Source organism: Dermacentor variabilis, chromosome 1, assembly GCF_050947875.1.
Source record: "Dermacentor variabilis isolate Ectoservices chromosome 1, ASM5094787v1, whole genome shotgun sequence".
NCBI lineage: Eukaryota > Metazoa > Arthropoda > Arachnida > Ixodida > Ixodidae > Dermacentor > Dermacentor variabilis.
In genome coordinates, this window is record NC_134568.1 from 264,846,054 (window position 1) to 264,865,567 (window position 19,514).

At 45.6% G+C, this 19,514-nt stretch overlaps 1 protein-coding gene across 1 annotated transcript in view; it reads left to right on the forward strand.

Annotated features, from left to right (window-relative positions):
* Window positions 1-17,635, forward strand: part of LOC142563903 (protein APCDD1-like) — a 335,375-nt gene extending 317,740 nt beyond the window's left edge. Inside the window, exon 6 of the mRNA XM_075674605.1 lies at window positions 9,296-17,635. Within this exon, the coding sequence (XP_075530720.1) occupies window positions 9,296-10,033 (738 nt within the window). The 3' untranslated portion in view covers window positions 10,034-17,635. The remainder of the gene's footprint in view (window positions 1-9,295) is intronic.
* The last annotated feature ends 1,879 nt before the right edge of the window (window positions 17,636-19,514 follow it).

Below are 19,514 nucleotides of genomic sequence, written 5' to 3' on the forward strand. Positions count from 1 at the left end.
GTGTATGTCGTGGATTGTGAGATAAATGGGGAATACGTGTTTGGTGACATCTTTCGGAGGCGGAGGCGTAACTGAAGCAGCATGGTCAGGACCGTCAGCAATGTTCGTAAGTGATGCCACCATTTTTTCCATGTGAGAAAACAGGCGGTGAATGAGACTATCAAGGAGCGACTGACAATTCGATGCGCGGTGCAGACGTTCAATATGATATAGAGCTCTCTGGTCTGCTTGCAGCCTTATGGATAACTGGTGCGTTTGAGTGCACCATTAATACAACAGATTGTGCTTCACGAAGTAATTCAAGCATTAGTCGGAGGCCAACGCAATGATCTCGTTCCAGTTGGACCATCAAACTAGGTGGCACATTCTCGACTGGTAACGCATACATCATGACTGAGAGTAAAGATTATTGGCACACTTGCAAAGCCGTTGTCTGGTCGCAGCTGGCACCTCTAGTAGTCAAGGCGGCCACGTACGTAAAGAGGGATTGTGATTTGCGCCGTACAAATTTAACGACAGGACGCCGAAAGATGCGGTCATCCACAATTAAGCCCAAATAACGGAGTTGTCGCACCCAGCTTATCGGCGTCTCATCAAGGTACAGTTGGTTCATTGTTCGACGAGCGCGTTGTTTAGGGTGATATGCTATTGCAGCCGACTTAGCAGAACTTCTTCCAAGTACTCCAAAGTAGCGTTTATAGCTCTTTGCAAGCTTGCACGAAGCCGCGGACCAAGGTGCGAAGGGCCGCTTATCCACAGAGAAATGTAATCTGCGTAGACAGCTATGCTCAGAGGGAAGTCACTGTTCCGAGGCAAACGACTTGGAAGCGCGGCGAGTACGTTGTTTAACGGGAGCGGCGATAACACGCTGCCTTGTGGGACACCGCACTTCACAGTGTGGGATTCACTTGTTATTCCTCAGACACGCACTTTCATCCGGCGCTCCGATAGAAAATTATGCACAAAGCGGAGCAAAAGACCCGAAATTCCTGCGGTTGCAAGAGCGAAAATAATCGCCTTATGCGGAACCGAGTCGAAAGCTTGCTGTATGTCTAGGAAGAGCATGTGGGCGGAGTGCTTGTTTCCTGTAGCGAATTCAAGCGCCGAGACAAGGTTTGAAATGCTGTTCAGAGCTTAATGGCGATGACAAAAGGCACTCATGACATCAGGGAAAATATTTTGCTCCTCTAGCCTGACATCAAAGCGAAACAGGACCATTCGTTTCATTAATTTGATGACATTTGAAGTTAGGGATATTGGCTGGTAAGACTTGAGGTGTCTTGCAGGACGCCCCGACTTTAAAATTGGTATTACCATGGACGATTTCCATTCAGCAGGGGTTTATTTATTTATTAACTTATTTATTTATGAGCTTATGAACAGTACTGGTCAGAAGAAAACAGAACCGCTGTACACGTGTCAATATATTTAAATCAAGGTATACTACATAACGTTAGTAAGTGCCTTACGGAAGTCATCGGCGTTAGTAATACAGACTAGTGGATCCGGTAGGTGATTCCATTCCTGGCATGTCTTTGGATGAAACGACTTACCATAGGTAGACTTTCTGTGGAATGGGATGTTCATTTATGATGATGGTCCAAGCGTGCAGAAGTAGAAGAGGCTGGTTCGATATAGCGTGATTTGAGCGTGGGAATCAGATGGTATATCTTAAGGAACAAAGAAAGGCGAGCGATTTTCCTGCGTTTGGTAAGGGGATATATGTTGAGGGCAAGTTTCATATTAGTTACGCTTACTGTGCGATGGTAATGGTTAAGAATAGAACGAACGGAACGAGTCTGTACAGTTCCTAAAGTGTTAATTAGTCTTAACTAATAAGGGTCCCATATTGATGATGCGTATTCCAGATTAGGTCGAATGAGGGTTATATATAGCTGTTGCTTTAGAGAAGGTGACAGCGGAAAATTGCGCGTCAGGTAGCCCAGCATGCGAATAGTTTTGGATGTAATGTGTTCAATATGTCGCTTCCATCAGAGATTATTTGTAATGTGCGCTACAGGGTACATATAGCATGATACTGACTCGAGCGAGATGTTGTTAAGGTAGTAATTAGGAAAAATTACTTGGTTACGTGAGATTCTCATGAATGTATATTTTGAGGCAATAAGATTCATGTGCTAGTGGGAGCACCAGGTTGTTACATTATCTAAATCTGATTGTAATGTAATCATGTCAGAATCATTAGTTATCTTCCGGTAAATTACGCAATCGTCGGCAAATAAACAAACAGAACTGATGATTTGATTAGGCAAGTCATTAATATAAATGAGGAAAAGTAAAAGCGCCAACACAGAGCCTTGAGGTACCCCCGATTCTACTGGTATCTCTGGTGAGTCATTGCCATTAAATAGTTACATATTGAGTACGACTAGAAAGAAAGCTACAGATCCATTTGAATATTAAAGGGTCAATATTTAGAAGGCTTAGCTTATAGATAAGTAGTTGGTGATGAACTTTATTAAAGTCCTTAGGAAAATCTAAAAAGATACAGTCCGTCGCAAAAACCCGAGTCCAAAAACGCATGCAAATCATTAGTAAATGTTAATAGTTGTGTTTCACAAGAATATGAGTTCCTGATAATAGCTGAAAAAATTATTTGATTCAACGAAATTTGCAAGGTGAGTTAATTTATATGTTCGAAGATTTGGCAAGGTACCGAGGTTAATGAAATAGGTCTGTAATTTAGTGGGTTAATGTGGGTTTCCCGATTTAAAAAGCGGAATCACCTTACCGGTTTCTCAATCAATGGGTAGGGCACTGTCGTTAAGTGATTTAGTAAATGTAAGGGTAAGTATGATGGCGCTGTATTCTGCAGTGCTTTGGAGAAACTTGTTATTAATACCATCAATACCACATGACGATGACCGCTTTATCTTGGAAATTCTAGCTCGGATGCCTTCTCGGTCGATGGTAATGAGATCCATCCCCAGAAAGTTTACGAATGACGAAGGTCGATAGTCAGTGATATTTGCTGCGCAGAATGGTTGGGAAAACGTGTTGTTAAGTAGAGAAGCGAAAAGATGATTCGGAACTTGAACCCCTGAATCGTTTACGAGGCTTATACTGTTGTCTTTGGTACATTTAATAATGTTCCAGAAGCGTTTCGGGATAGTTTTTATCAGAGACGCTAGGGTCGAGTTAAAGAAGTTAAATTTGTACGTGTTTAGAGCGCTTGTATAGGCATTGGCAGCGGATGTGTATGCGATAACCATCTATCAGCGTTTAGTGTTCTTTTGGCGGTACGGAAAAATCTGCTTTTTTTTTTTTGTTGGATAATCGCTTCAGATGGTTGTTGTACCAAGGGGCGTTAGAAGATTAATTAATTAATTACTCGAAGTCTAATATATTTGCTGATGAAATGCATTACTGTAGTTTTGATAGACAACCAGATTTATTTAACTGATAAGTCTACATGTGTAACAAGGAAGCTGCCAACGAAGGCTAATAGCTCAGAGTTGATAGGGTTAAAGTTAGCCTTTCTGTAGTCTCTGATATATTTGGCGTGTTTCTTTACTTTTGTAGATGGGAAATAGTATAGTGTAAGGTGTCATGGTTCGTTAGGCCAGGCGCGTGGGTTACTGGTGAAACATTGTCAGGATGATTGGTTAGAATTAGGTCAAGCAAGGAACATGTAGTAGATGTGACACGTGTTGGTTTTATAACTAGCTGCGAAAGGTTAAAATCTGAGCAAACGTTAGGAAATTCTGCAGCCTCTGCAGATGCCGGATTAGAAAAGGGGCAGGAACGTGACTAGTCGATGGTAGGGAAATTAGTCTCCTAAGAGAAACACGGGTGAACAGGGGAATGGAACAGATATTTCGTTTAGAGGGTCGAATTATTTCCGCAATATCACAGTCGGGATTAGGTAGACGATAACAGACACATATGATTATTTTTTTTTTTTTGAAACCGATAGGTAGGTAGCACCATAGTAATTCCAAGTTAGTAGTCACACTCCAAAGGAAAGATCCGAAACTAGAGTTAATAGCAATTAAAACACCACTGACTATCCTATCGGTGCGGTTTCACCGGATAATTTTCGTCAGTATTGAACATATAGCACTCTCCTTTCGAAAATAGTCTCTTGTAGCTTAATTGAAATTAGCGTTCAAGCCTCCAGACGTCTCGTCGGGGCTGACGTGTTGCAGTGCAAAAGTCTTCGCTTACACTGATACCAGTTCCCTCGAAAGCAGACCGTTTGGAAAACACCACAGGCTTGAAAGGGGAAAACTTCAATACTAGAGACCTATTTTTGCCGCTGACAAATTTCCCGATTCTACGTGCACGCTCTATGCTATGAACTGGTAGACGTATATCCAGTTTGTCTGAGGCGATGAAGATGTTTCTTCACACTGACGCACGTTCTCAGCCGGGCTATGGGAGACCCCGACGAATGTGAGATTTCCTAGTCGTGAGCTGTCTTCCGCGTCGTCGAGCCGCCCGCGATGTGTTGCGGTCTCTCGTTGTACACGATTTACATTTTGCACGTGTCACTCATTTCTTGCTGCAAAGTCTCGAAGCCAGCAGTCTGACATTCTAGAGTTTGCAGGCGGTCATTAATATCAGTGATGCTGGCTGTGATGAACTGTGTGAACGTTTAAGCCCTTCTACGGCATGTGACATAGTGCATTGGTTTGTTTCAATGCGAATACAACGGGCATTTGTTTCTTTCGATGCATGGTGAGGCTGAGCGCGTGTCGCAGCTCCTCAAGAGTGAACTCTGTCTCGTCCATCTGGCAGGCTGGACCATACGAAGCAGTTATAATACTCTGACTGGTCAAAGAAGGAAGGTCGCCATTTGAGGTGTCACTAGACATAGCAGAAACGAAAAGGTGTGCAAATGCCTCCGCCAGAACTTTTAGTGACTGGCCAGTCGCTATGCAAGAAGCAGCTGTAGGATTCTCGCAGACTTCGGGAGTGCGGAGAGCTTCATTATGCGCCGTACACTTCCAAAACCACTTCCAGTATGCAGCGCACTACATAAGGTTGCCCAGCTCTTGCGACGAAGCTGTATTGTATGCCGCCGTAGCGCTGCATCAATGAGATTATGTACACTCCAGTCAGTGTGTCGTTTAGAGCGCTGTGCCCGCCTCTAAGCGCGGCGTTGACATGCGCGGAGCCGCAAAAGCCTAAGATTGAAGGTTGTTCAATTTTTCTGATATTTTTCACGGGTTTTATGCTATTTGCGTGTCTTCTGTACGGTCCTAAAATATAGCCGTACCTGTATGACCTGTTATTCAACTCAATTCAGTTTATTCAATATCATTACATGATGTTGGGAGCAAAGACAAAAAAAAATGCCATTTTGACAGATACATTGAAGACGCCTGTAGCCCCAGTGGCATACAACAGGATATAACCTGCTGTTTGCAACATTGACGTGCATGTAAATTTACAACCTATGCTACCTGATCATATAAGCACAAGGGAATCACGGTGTAACTGTCGTTACAAATATATTCGAATGTGAGATAGCAAGCTCTAATTAAAGAAGTCATGGTACATCGTACATTGATGGAAAGCATTGGGATAGAACAGTATTTCTGGAACTGTTGTAAGTTACAATCATACGCAGCGATTTTCGCTCATAATGCAACAAGCATGCTATGTCGTTGTTGTTTTTTTTTTTTGGAAAACAGCATTTATGGGCATTTATGGCTTGCAAAAAAGCTGCTTCAATTCTTGCAAGAGAAAATAAAAAATCATTGGTTATATCAATAGAGGTTTGCCCTCCCTGCCACATGTGTCGGCCAGGACCTGAATATTTCTGTTTTCCCGCAGACAAAACAATGTCATCTGCTTACAGTATACCCGATAGACGCCGCGCCATCGCAACGCAGTTTAGTTTAAATGAAACATTTTAACCCGACTTACATTCCTCTTGCCTCCTTTCGGTAACCGTCATGTACCTCATAAAGAGAAGCGATGATAACTGGCAACCGTGGTGCAGGCCCTTCCGCTATATGTACTTTCGCGCAATTAGTTCTTCCCGTGTTATATGCGAGCTTTATTATTCCGTAATATATTTAATTTAGTAACATTATACATTGTCTTTTTTCAGGCTTCTATCTCTATGGCTATTTCACAAAATTTTCCATGCTTACGTTGTGGTATGCTCCAATAATATCCAGAAGGGCTACGCATAATGGTTTGTTCTCTGTCCTAGATAATTCCATACAATGTGAGATAACAGCAACAGATATATCTACGGTCCTGAAGATTACATAACCGTTCTGCAGTTGTCCCTGTATCCGGTTCTGTACCCCCCCCCCTGCTCGTTCTTGAAACCTCAATTTCATGGTTCACTTGTATACAAGTTACAACTGACGATGTTGCAGCAGGTGTGTCGGACCTTATAGGTTTTATCTCTATCGCCTTTGTGAACTAAATTCGTTCAACTGTGCCGCTAACTTTCTGCAGAGTTGTTCTGTGTGATTCAACAAAATATTCCGTGGTATTTGGCTTCGTCCTTTAATACCAGCCTCATGTGTATTCCATGAATTATCGTCGCGGTACTGCTTGAATTTTTTTTCTTCAGACTTTTCCCACCAGGGATCGATGGTTCGGCACTAATTTCTCTTCTACTTTCGTCACTCGTACGCAGACTCCAATTCCTACAAAGCCTCTCTCTCTGTCTTTGCAGTAAGTTGCTCAAGCCCGCTTGATACCTTCTGACCACCAGCTTAGCGGTTGGCTCTGCTAGACTCATCACGCGTGTACTTCCCTCAATTTAGATTTCCTCTTTTTTTGTGGTACAGTCCGCAGTGGTTCAATACAAGAACGATAAGGGGAGCAGATGGACCCAAATTTTTGTTAGTCACATCCATATGAAGCCAAGGACAGTAAAAGGGAAATTATGGGTTGTTTTACCTGAAATGTAGAAATTATAAGGTAGAGAGAAATGAACAACTGGCTACTGGTGGGAAACAAACCCACATCCTACACGGGGCATTTTGCTGCTGCGGACGAGGTCGCAGTTTGGGTTGCGGCGACGGCAGCATTCCGATGGGGGCGAAATACGAAATCGCCACTGTATATAGTTTAGGTACACTTTTACGAACCCCAAATGACCGAGACAATTCAGCAACCCTTTACTGTATAGGTCATCAGGCCAGTCACTGCTTTTAACGACGTAGAACATGATTCTTTATTTTTTCGCAAGCACCAATTCTTGCGAGAGCCACTGGCGACTATTGGTGTGGGCTCAAGTAAGGAGTTGGCCAGTTGCGCATGGGCCTGCATCAACCGAGGACGCTCGAGCGCTGGCGTGCGGGCCCGCCCCTACGCACGCGATTGTACCCACATGTTTCGGCCTACGACACGCCATATGGTACTCTGGGGTCTTCTCGTAGCGTCATAAGGCGTGCGCCTGGTTGGCTCAGAAGTCGGCCATCGTTGCTGCAAGCACCGCCGAAGAGGCTCTCCTCGTGTACATTCTGCTCCCGCGCTGCTGCTGACACTCTCAGCTGTTCTCTGTGGATGTGTCTCGGCCGCAGCAGGGGTTTCGCTCCCCGGCAGCGTTTGCGTGCTTCCAGGCAGTAGGCATCGGGCGTAGCAATGCTTTGCATATGCAGCAAAGCCATCAATGCCTCCTTCAAAAGTGCCATCAAGCTTCGGCATTTTCGCGCAATTTTGGTGAAAATTAGGGGATAAAATAACAACAAGTAAAGCAATGCGTGGGAATTTGCTGAAAGTCTTCCGCCACGAGCACTTGTGACAGCGTATGAGCGTTAGCAGCGTAAACTTGATAATAAACTCAATGGCGCACACCGTGCGATCAATAAGCCACTGTGCAAGAGCCCCGCGATTGTAAAAAACAACCCCTACAGCACTTGTGCAGAGGTTTCGACTGCATCGCAGTGACGATGTCTCAAACGTAAGCGTACTTTATCACGTAAATGCCTGTGTCGAGCAAGCCCTCGTTATGGAAGCTTATTCTTTAGGTGTTACCTTAATTGGATATATTCTGTGAAAGTTCAAAAAATTCCTCTAAGACCCTTTGTGGCGACACCCGACATCATTTGTATACCGACGCGCTACAGCCAAGTCAATCACTATTGGAGAGCGGGGAAGGGGGGGGACTAGCTGCTCGCAGACGCGGGTTGCCCATCAAATCTGCTAATGAAATTATGTGCCCAGGCGGCTTCAGAATTGCACCGATGCTCGCGATGCTAATGAGGTCATGGTCAAAGAATACGTCTCTAAAGATGGTCTAGACCCTATCTGGCTTAACACAGTCAAAAGAACGCGGCGCCGGACATTGTAACAAAAACGAAAATACGGATACTATTCGATCACTTCATCACACCTGCACGAGTCGCATATATACGTGTCAGGCATTTGATTAAGGAATGAGCAAGCATAAAAGCCATGTCCCTAGCCAAAGGCAGCATGCATGGTAAGGTTGCATCGCAGCAGATGAGTGTTTACTCAGTTGCATCGCAGCAGCTGAGCAGCTGCGCCTGTATTCCTACCGCATGGACTTAAGAGCCTGTTCAGTAACAATGTTCAGAAAGCGTGAACTATAAAAGCATGTGTCTAAAGTTGGAGAATAACACCTTCTGAGCCGTAGAGTGTGATTTAGAAGTTGTAGTTTATTGAGTTCAGTACAGGCGCATTATCTAGTGCGAGAAGTGATTGGTATTAATGCGCATATAAACAAAAAATCATTTATTATAAGCTACGTTGAATATGTTACGTATAAGCTGGTTAAAGCGTGCGAAATAGTTCGGATGACTACGCACTGAAGGCGCTGTAACACTATACTGAATTGTGTGAAGCCATGGTGCTTCTTACGCACCTACAGATGCATGTGAAAGACAAACAGCACCTTTTTGGCTAGAGGTATTGACTCGTTGCAATTTGAATAGAGATCGCTTGTTAGTCATGATTAACACGGCCTCACACTACCATGTCATAATCATAATTATCATGTTTTCCCCCTCGGTGCACTGTATTCTTACGGGCGTGTATTCTCTCTTTCCTCAATTTTTTTTCTCCCTTTTCCCCAGCGCAAGGTAGCCAAATGGGCTCAAGCCTGTTTGGCCTTCCTGCCTTCCATTGATTATTTCCCTCTCCCCCTCTCTCTCTCTACCTGCGTGTGGCGTCATAATATGTAACAATTCGTTAACGTTCATTTCTTTCAAATGAAGTGCCATTTGTTGTGAAATGTCAGCCACTGATTGAAACACCCGCCCAGCTGAGTAAACCGTGCATGCTTTGGACAACGCTTGCAACGAGAAGGCATATGCAAAGTGAGCTTGCTTGTGCGCAGGCGGCCGGCTGCCACGTGTGCCACCTCGTGGCCAAGGGGGCGGAGCTGTCGCCGCCGCAGCTACCGCCCAAGCCCAAGCTGCCCGCGCACCTGAGCGGCGAGTGGATCAGCCTACGCTGCGAAGTGCAGCCGCTGGGACTGTTCCTGGCGCGTCGGCTTCTGTTCCAGCCAGGGAACCATTCGTGGAGCGGCTGGTTCCAATACTACCGAGATCCCAACTGCAAACAGCACTGGTTCCTGCTCAGCCGCCAGGGCACCTACGAGATCGTGGGGCCTTCGCAGCTGCTCCGCGGCGCCACCAACGTGAACCTGCGCACGCTGTCGGCCCAGATCACGCCTCAGCACCGCGGCATCGTCACCAACCTCAATTCGGCGGCGGACGAAGGCCGCTGCGGTTCCCGCTGGTCGCTGCGCCGGACGCAAGACGTGACGGTCACGGGCGGCTGCCACCTGCTGGGCGTATCGGTGCCCAGCACGGCCTACGAGGTCGTGCACAACGAGATAGACGCCAACTCGCTCCTCTTCCTGGGCCACGCCGACACGGACGGCGAGGTGTCGCGGCCCGACCGGCGCGCCACGGCCTACGAGGCCCCGCTGGTGCAGTGCCGCACACTGCCGGAGCCCAGCAACGAGCTGGCCGGCCGGCCGCTGGCGCTCATCTCCGGAGGGGCCGCCGTCAAGCCGCTGCTTCTCGCGATGCTCTTGCAGCTGGGCGCGGCGGCCGGCGCACTGGACTGACCGACGGGCGGCCATGCGACCGGCGGGGCGACGGACGTTTCTCGGGCGCGGCCGCTCCGCCGGCCCGAGTGGTGGCGAGGGAGCCCCCTGAACGAGGCCGTCGTTGGTGAAAGGACCGGAGGTGCAGACGGGTCGAAGGCTTTATCCTCGCATTGAGCACTGAGCCAGTACAATGTTTGGAATCGTAGAGCGACTCTCGGCCGCACGACGAGTGCTCGCACCTCCGTGTTCCCGCCTGTCTCCACCGTGTCCCGTCGACGAGTAAAACACCCGCGCCAAAGGAAAAAAAAAAAGAAACAGGGCAAACAGCAAATGAGTACAGTTGTCATGTGCTTGGATGTCGTTCATGGATGCGAATGCACTGCCACTTGATGTCCGTACTTTACTCTTACGAGCGCCGTACGTTCTTGCTGTGCTGAGGGCTTGGCTCGTGCCCGCTTGGCAGGTTCGCGTGGCCCTCCCGTAGTCACGCGCTTCCCCTCGGAGCACCCGCCCCTCCAGGAGTGCAGGATGCGCGCGTGCTTCCGCTCTTGCTGTCCGCTATGGGAGCACGAAACCACGACTGCAAATCACCCACAGTTAAAGCTCGGTGCTCGAGACATGTGTTAACACATCACACAGTCTTCAGCGAGAGATTTATGTCTTTACATGCCCACTTTTATCGACAATCATGAAACACATTTTAGTAAAATATGAAACAAATTCAATTAAACGTCGTTCTTTTAAAGAAAAAAAATTACGCAGTTATTATTTTACAGCGTGAGTTTCCATTGCACCTAGGTGACAGAAAAAGAAATCGGGCCAATAACAGCCAAAATCTGAAACGATGCGGTTGCTCATATCTTCAGAAAAGGAAATTGTATTTCGTACATCAAGTTATCAGAGCGCGCTACTCATTCCTGTTATTTGGAGAAAGAAGCACGTCGACGAGAAGAGACATGATGGCTTGATGCCGAAAATGTATAATCCTTAATGCGTACCTCAATTCGAATATAATGTTGCACACTTGCAAGAAGAAATGATTAAATTGCTCCGCTTTTTAAGCAAGGCATATTCCGGTAACGAGCTATCTGGAACCTGCAAGATGCGTTTAAATGCAAACGTGGCAACTTGCATGGTAGAGCTCTGTAGCTACTTAACAGAATAAGTGAAGACAGGTATAGGTGGTCAACAAATGGCACAAGAGTAGCAGCCTCAAGCGCGACCACAAGCTAAAGCTTGTCAGCTTACAATGAGGTGACTCTCTGGTGCCCAGACGCCATCCTTAATGCGTGCAAATTTTTCTGTCTCTCACCTTGAAACATACCAACGCCATTGCCTCGTTGTTCACCTTAGTCTTTTGCGAACCATAATTCCTTGCAGTCATTTTCTATCCTTTTGGAGCACCGTACTACTATTGCGTGAGCCCAGACAGGCACCTTTCACTAAGATCTTGAGCCACGGTACTTTTTTTTTAAGTTGGTGTAGTTAAATCAAGGGAGCCGTTTAGCATGGCTTTTTTCACCATTTTATCACTTTCAACGGCACAAAGGCAAAAAAAAAAAAATAAACATCGCGCAACAGCCATTTCGCCCTAGCAGTGGTGTGCAAGGTCCGTGCAGAACTGCTACACTCTGATAACACTCCGTTACGTTGGCTGAAATTTAAATGCAGCCAATGTAACACAAGCCTGACCATTGCGAAGTCGTTTCATCATTTAGGATAAATGACTGGTGTTCCTCTTCTCCCATGTGTGCAACCCTGTTCTCAATGCACACGCCATAGATGCACATACAGGGTGTTTCAAGTAACTAGAACCAATCATTTTAAAAAGAAAATTGGTGCATCGAATACAGGTTTGACTAACGGCCCACTGTTCGCAGCCCTCTTGAATTACTCAGAATATATCGAGATCAATTACGCACATATTTTTTCGGTCTTGTACAAAAGCTCTATTTGAGAAATTTAAAGACCGCTTTTTGAATGATCCAACATAGTTGTTTTCATGAAGTTATAGTTTACATATTATTTTTTTTTTGTATTCGAAGAAAATCTGCGACGTACCAAGGAGGGACTTCACAACAAGTTTGCATATCATGAATGTAGTGGTCTCAACAGTTTACTCTCAAGCAAGAAAACGCGCATGCAGACTCGAAGGAAGTGGTCGGTCCCAGCATTCAGCGTAAGCCAGAGGGCGAAGTTAGCAGCTTGGTTATGAACGAAAGCCTTCAAGGTCGCGAGTAAAACGCTTTAGGTCGGCGCCGAAAGCGAATCAAACACTTCTATCCTTGTGAGTTGCTGCCAACATGTGTGCAATCCACGCGCGCAAAGACGCAGTGACGTCATTTCTTATTTTTTTCCACAACATAATATGAAAAAAAAATTTAATTGACCTAAACCACATTTAGCTAATTAAGCGGGCTACAGTAATTATTCCGGATAGCTCAAGACGACTACGAACAATATGGCATTAGTCACACCTGCTTTTTTATTTGTGCAATTCAGTGTGTATACTTTCATTGCTTCACGGAAACAGGCAGCCAGAAATAGAAAAAAAAATAAAAAAATAAACTTGTGTTTAATAGAAGGTTCATATGCGAGGTTTACTAGAATAAACTAATCTTTTGCACTAAGACACATGAACCCACAAAGATTACGAGCTCTGATACTGCAACATGCGGGAAACGTGAATAGCTGCAACTCGCCACGAGAGTGCACAATTGTGTGATGTGATAGGTCGCAAGCGAAATCCAAAACCTGGAAGACGTTAGAAACGTCCAGCAGCCAGCCGATGAAACTAACATTGAACGGCCGTCAAGCGAACGTGAAAGCACGTGCACGACTCCAGCAACGTTCAGCGTGCGAGCACGTGATATTCGTAAACCTTGCCTTACACCATTTAACTTTGCATGGTTGCGGTAGCGAGCGCGGTTCTGCATCTCCTGGTGCGTCCTCTTGTCAAGCACGAGTATCAGGTGTACATATTTGACAGCCTTCGCTGCCAATGAGCCGCGAACCTCTGATTGCGAGCTACGCCGATTCCTTCGGTCGAACGTAAGACGCCAAGCCCAAAGTATACATAGAACGTGCCCGCAGGATGCTGGCCAGCTAGCCCCGTTTATTTAGCCTGTACAAAACGTAGTGGGCCGGTTCAACATCGCGTCGTATAGTCTACAGGTGCTTGGCGCGCATACGCCAGCCTGTCACGAACCCAGAGCCCACCTGCGGCTTAAGGTGCGTCTCGTGCCTAGAAGGCGTACGAAGAGCTTTCGTTCGCGTGGGCGCTTCGATGTCCAGCTCAAAGTATACCGCTAGGATCGCGAGCAACGTGCATCAGCCTAGGGAAATGCTTGTATGTTGTGTGCGTAGAGAATGTACTCAGTAGCAAATCGACAACCTGCATATCAGTAGTGTGTAGCAAGCTTTGTAACAACTGCAGGCCACCGCAGTTGTAGTGAGTGTTATGTTGTTTGGCATGCTTGAGAGACAGACTGAGTGTGAAGGAAATGCGAGCGATTTGGCTGATTTGGCGACAAGCTATTAGGCGTGTGTTCGTGCATCCTTATGTGCCCATGTCTTGACCCCCTTCGTAGGAAAGCTGTGTAAGGCCCAGCGAGGCCCGCTCTGCTGTGGGACGTATTGTTTGCGTTGGGTCCGAAAGCTGTGCGCTCGCTTCTTGCGAAGCGGCATCTTTGAGCTCAGGGAGTTCGCACAGCGTGAACCTGCAGCTCTCTTCCTGTCTTTCCTTTTCTTTTAACACGAAAACCAGATGCCCCTGTTTTCCCCTTGTTCATGTTTTTTTTTTTTCTCTGACTCGATAACCTTCCTGTATAGTTAGAACGCTTGCTTTATAGGGCCGTTTAGAATGCAATCGTTGCCAGCATTTCGCTTGGACTTAAAGAACACTGTATTTTGAAGCGTGACGAAACGTATGGCGAAATTCATACCTCTTTCGTCACCAATATATATATATATATTTTTTTTTCTTTTCGAGTCACTCAGCAAAGATTGTAAACACCGTGTTATTCGTATCAGTTGGTGCTGTGTACCTGCTTTTTGTGCCCTCCATCGCAAGTATTTCGAATGAAGCGGGACTGTGAGTTGTGCTAGTTGGCAAGCATTCGTGTCGAGAAAAGAAACTGCGCAACGGTTAATGATTCGGACAGAAGCGAGACGAAGACGCACGATGACTATCTGTGCCTCTTCTTGTTAGCCGTGGCAGTGTTTCTTCTCTTTTTTTTTACGAAGACACAGAATGTGAAAGACATAAGATGGACTCCCTGTTTGAATGCTAACATACAAGAGCGTTGCTCATTAAAGGGCCCCTAAACATAATCAAGTAAATAATCTGTTATTAACGTAGTTGCTAACGCCTGTTCAATTAAAATTATCCTGAATCGTTTTCTTCCCATCGCAGTTACAGTCGTTCGACGTAATAAAACCGCACTGCGCTCAAAATTCGCACCCTTCCGTTAACGTTCATCCTAAGCTCGCCGTGCGCTTTATATTCGGAAAACTGCCGAGGAAAAAGAGGGAGAGAAGAATAAAAAAAATGTTTAATATTTTTTTTTCTTCCGCAGAGCTTCTACGCAAGCCTGAGCTACGCGACTTCTGTCGCAGCTGTGCGTTATGGCAGCGTTTCTTGCATTTTGCCGTTTCGTTTTGTTTCGTGGCGAGCCTTTCACTACGACGGTTTCGCGTGCTGTGCGTCCATTCGCAGCGAATTTGAAGTTAAACGTCACGGCATCAACTCTGACATCACCACTAGCGACCAATGAGATCGGCACCACCGCTGGACAGCGCGTGCTATATAATGTTTCAATTTACGAGCACACCGCCATCCTTAGAGAACTGTATATGTGCTTCGCCATCTGCTCTTACTTCGTCCAAAAGCCAAGAAGTGTTAAGGGGTCCTTTAATGTTTTCATGAGCAGTCGACATATCCGTTAGGTTACAAAGTCCTTCGTAGCTCTTGAAGCGTTTACTATATAATGCTTTCTTCCTTTCTGAAAACAAAAATGCGTTACTTGCAAACCGGACGAGCAGTTTCCTGCCTGTATACGGTTAAACAATCATATAGTAGAAATTATTGTTTGTTAAGTTGTAGGCCGGCATAAAGCAACGATGCTTTCCGCCCGATTATATCTGAGTGCTATCATTCGATCACTTTTACGGACAGGCCGATTCGGAGAATAACGCAAGCGGGACGTAGCTCGAGCCCATGATGAAGCTACAAAAAGGAACAGAATTCGAGAACTCGAGTCAAATCTATATATTATTCCGCACACAGCTTCTTTCCTTTGTCGGCTGATTGTATTAGTCTCGGCGGAAAATTTCGACATTTAGTAGTCGCGAACCAAAGTTTCCGCTAAGAATGATTTAGCCGCTAGGAAGTGGAAGTGGTTAACCGTGTCGTGAGGCTTCGTTGCCTTTGCAGACAGAACTGATGTCCCTACAGTTGATTAATCATGACTGCGATGAGTGAGGTGCTAACAGATTTGTAACTTTCTATATGCGTTCCTTCTCATATTTGCGACAGGATTTTATACATCTAGAATGACTCTTTCTTTTCTGACTGAAGATATTATTATTATTATTATTATTATTATTATTATTATTATTATTATTATTATTATTATTATTATTATTATTATTATTATTATTATTATTATTATTGGTTACATATATGTATAGCAGTGCCTCTTAGGAGGAAGAGTGGCCACCGTGACATAAAAGTCCCGGCTGCCCCTCTCAGTATGTGTTAGTAGCGACGCCTGGTGTCTCCACTGCCCCCTTCGCCCCCCCCCCCCTTCTTTTTTAAATCCCGTACTTCGGTAGAAAAGGAGCGTTCATATCGATACTGATAATCACCTATGTTCCAGGCTTCAAGCTTGTGTCCGCCGGTGGTTCCCGAGGCATCACGTAACTTAGCGTTGTCCGCACTCTCACATTTAAGCTCGTCTGTGCTGCGGGTGGGCAGACAAGCGCTCATCCGCACGTCTGTCCACGTCTGACCACGCTTGCACATTTGGTGTCGTGTTTTGGGAAAGTGTGTCGTGACTTGTGTTGTCCATGACTCGTCGGTCAGTCATGCGCATATACTGAGAAAAGTGTGTTGATGTTGGTGGAGCGATGTGACATGTGTCGTGAACGTAAAAAGGAAGTTATAGCATATTTACAGTTACGCTGTGCTTAGTAACAAATGAGTTACAGGCTGAATTAGCCTCAACCTACATTCGACAGCAGCTTGAAAAATTGAAGCCTCTTTTACCAAGTAGGTCTCTGGCGTCAAAAGTCTGTAGTCTATGTAAAGTTACGCACGTTTACCCATGCATTATAAGTCGGAAGAGTCAGGGCTAAAGAAATTTGAGTTCTATCAAAAGTTTTACAGATCGCTAAGCTCCCTCTGAGTTGTACCAAGAACGAGCAGTGTCCAAAAGCATGGCTAAATGAAACGATTCCTTATCGCTACCTAGCAGAACGTTTCTAACGCTCGTTCGTTTACATGTCCAAATGCACGTTTTCTCTAATTCGTGTCACGTTATGTGAATCATTTTCTGAGTTGATCTTGAACAACATTGGCCGCTGCTTTAAATCTGGAAACTAAGATTATATACAGCAGTGCTTTCGTGATCGTGTTAGCAGTCATTAAGAGTAATTGTGGATTAAGGCTCTGGAAGCTTCGCTGCATTGCAACACTTCTCCTGGCTTCCAACCGCTGACTTATGTGTAATCCTGCTAGCTCTTTGTATTTCTGGCGACGAAAAGAAAAAAAAATGCTTCACTTTCTTTCTACACCTTTATTTTAACTACGGCACACGCGCTAGAAGTATGCCAACTTCAAAACGAGGCCCGAACATCGCCTTGGTGCGTGTTATCGTTCCCCTTAGCTGTCGTCTCAGTGTGTGTTCGTGCGTGTCCAAAAATACTCGAGCTGTAGGTGTTACGTTTCCAAGGTGTGCGGCGTATTGAAATGTGGAGCCCCGAGAAGCGACAAACGGCAACCGCCCGACCACTTACGTTCACACGAAGCTGGCTGTGGCGCCGTTCTTCGCGGCAGGCGCAGCCGCTGCAACAGCAGAACGACGCGATTCTCCGGTGCGCAGATTCGCTGCGCGAACAACGTCATTCGGTTAACGATCTGAACAGCGCTGCTTCTCGTCCCTTCGGCTGTGGCCGCTTGTCGCTTTTTTCGGGCTGCGCGTCCCGTAGTCGACAAACGTGTCTCGAGTCGTTGTGCCCAGTAGTCGCGTCGTGTAGTGTGTGTACGGTGTCATAGGATCATCATAGCCAGACGATGTCCATGAGATCCACCTGCCTAAGCACAAAGCGGAGGAGCTGGTCCGGGTGCTCCAAACTTGCAGCTCCTCTGGCAGCACGGTACGCCCTGGCTGCGCAGAACAATTCCGGTGTGTTGCACTTAGTTATCTCTTATACATCAGCACCCAGTCGAGTCTTGTAGTGCGCCTCAAAACATCACTGCTTCTATACTCCTGCTGCTGCCTCAACGGCAGGCCTCGTGGAACAACCAGCAGCACAAGGTTGACAACTTCACAGCGCATGTATATGGCACCATGTACTCTTCTGTGTAACGAAGCTTCCATAAAGAGAGTTTTCCGAAAAGTGAGCCTTGTTTGGAGCGTTGTTTTGCGGGTGCGCCGCCTTCACGGCGACGAGGCTGTCTGGTCGCCTTTGGAAGCGCCGCACCCGGACATATAGCGCGGCATGCATGTCTGTATTGCAACGGAATTCAGAAAGCGACTGATGCGGTCAGTCTACTAACACTGATTGCACTTGGTGTAAAAAAGAAAAAAACTAAGCAGTAATGCGTCCAAAAGCAAGACAGCAAGAAGCAGACGACAAAAACGAAGGGATATATATGAAGGTAAATTCTAGAGAGGAACAACGCGTGTACAGTATGGAGGTCAGTACAAATGACCCAAAAATCACTACATTTGGACCCAACAAGACCAAAATTAACGGCTATTACTGCAACTTTTGAACCGCACCCGGTTTCATCAACACAAAAACACGTATACCTTCTCAGAGTCTCCTGCTTTACGGAAAGTTGAGAGTAGACACAGCTGATGGTTGCTTGGAGTGCGAATCGCGAGGCAGGTGGAAAAGGAAACACGAAGGAAACGCAATGTCCTTCCGTCTCTTTTATTTATTTATTTATTCTAATAATTGCACGTGAAATGACGTCTCAGGAATGCGTTAAATCACGTGTCACGTCACTTTTTCTACCTAGAGCTCAGTAATTAAAATAAATTAAAGATTACTGCTTGCCACACGTTAAGAGCATTTCATTTACTAACGAAATCAGTTACTTCTAAATCGCCCTTCAATTTGAGCATTTGTCTGTATGTGTACACATTTTATGTTCTACGTAAATCTCCCAGCGCATCTGCTACTATGAGTGCGGTTCGCGTTAATCCAGTGTGCCCCCGCTAACGCGGGCCAAGTTCATTTAAAAAAAAAAAGGGCTACGAGATACGAAAATGGGACAAGCAGTGTTTTGTTAGCAGCCACCTTGCGCGAACCGAATGCGTTTTTTGCTGTTATCATTGATCAAGCTAATCAACAACCAAATTATTTACCTAGATTTAAAAAATACTTGCGTAAGTGCGCAATCGGACTGTCAAACTCGGCTTGGCGGTCCCTACGTGGGACTAGGTGGGTGGTGCGGGGTCTCCTGTGCATCTTCTCTGGACCGAATAAAGTTCTTTCAGTTACTCACTCACTCACTCACCTCGAAATCTTCAAATTGTGCGCCGTATTCGAAAAAATCGTATTCAACAGTTTCCAACTCGCTGCATTTTTTTTCCTGGTTATCTTTTACGCGTTTCAATGTTGTGCCGCAAAACGCGAACAGGCCTGCTAAGTGAGCGCGCGCCCGCGTGCCTCGCGTGCAGTGTTGCAAATTTAACCACTTTGTGGCTATATTTAGTGACTTTCTTTTCTCTTTAGCAACAATTCTTTCTATTTAGTGGCCGGAGACTTTCTTTAATAAATCGGCAGAACAAGTGGCGAGCTTTCAGCGACTTCGAAGTTACTAAAGTTGCTTGGAAAATGGCTTTCTAAGACGCACATCATTATTCAAAAACTACAAGCAAGCGGCATAAATTGCCTGAGGCATACTGGTGGGCTAGTTAGTTAGTCATAGTGGAATATGGCAGTGCACTTTGAAACAAGAACGTAACAAAGATGCACATTACAGCGCTCGCAGCTGTTAATTCTGTCTTACGTCCTTGTTTCGAAATGCACTGCTATATTCAATCATAAATTACCTATAAGCGGTATGGACTTTGTGACCATGATGAAGCAACGATTGTCTTTAGTGCGTGTTTTTTTTTTCAGACCCATTCAAATCAATTTACAAAAGTGATTTGAGTGGGTCTTAACGCCGCAGGTTCTGCGGTTCAGTTTCACTAAATATGTTCAACTGGTGAATATTCGCAAAGCATAGCACTAAACTAACGTACCAAACATAATCGCAAGA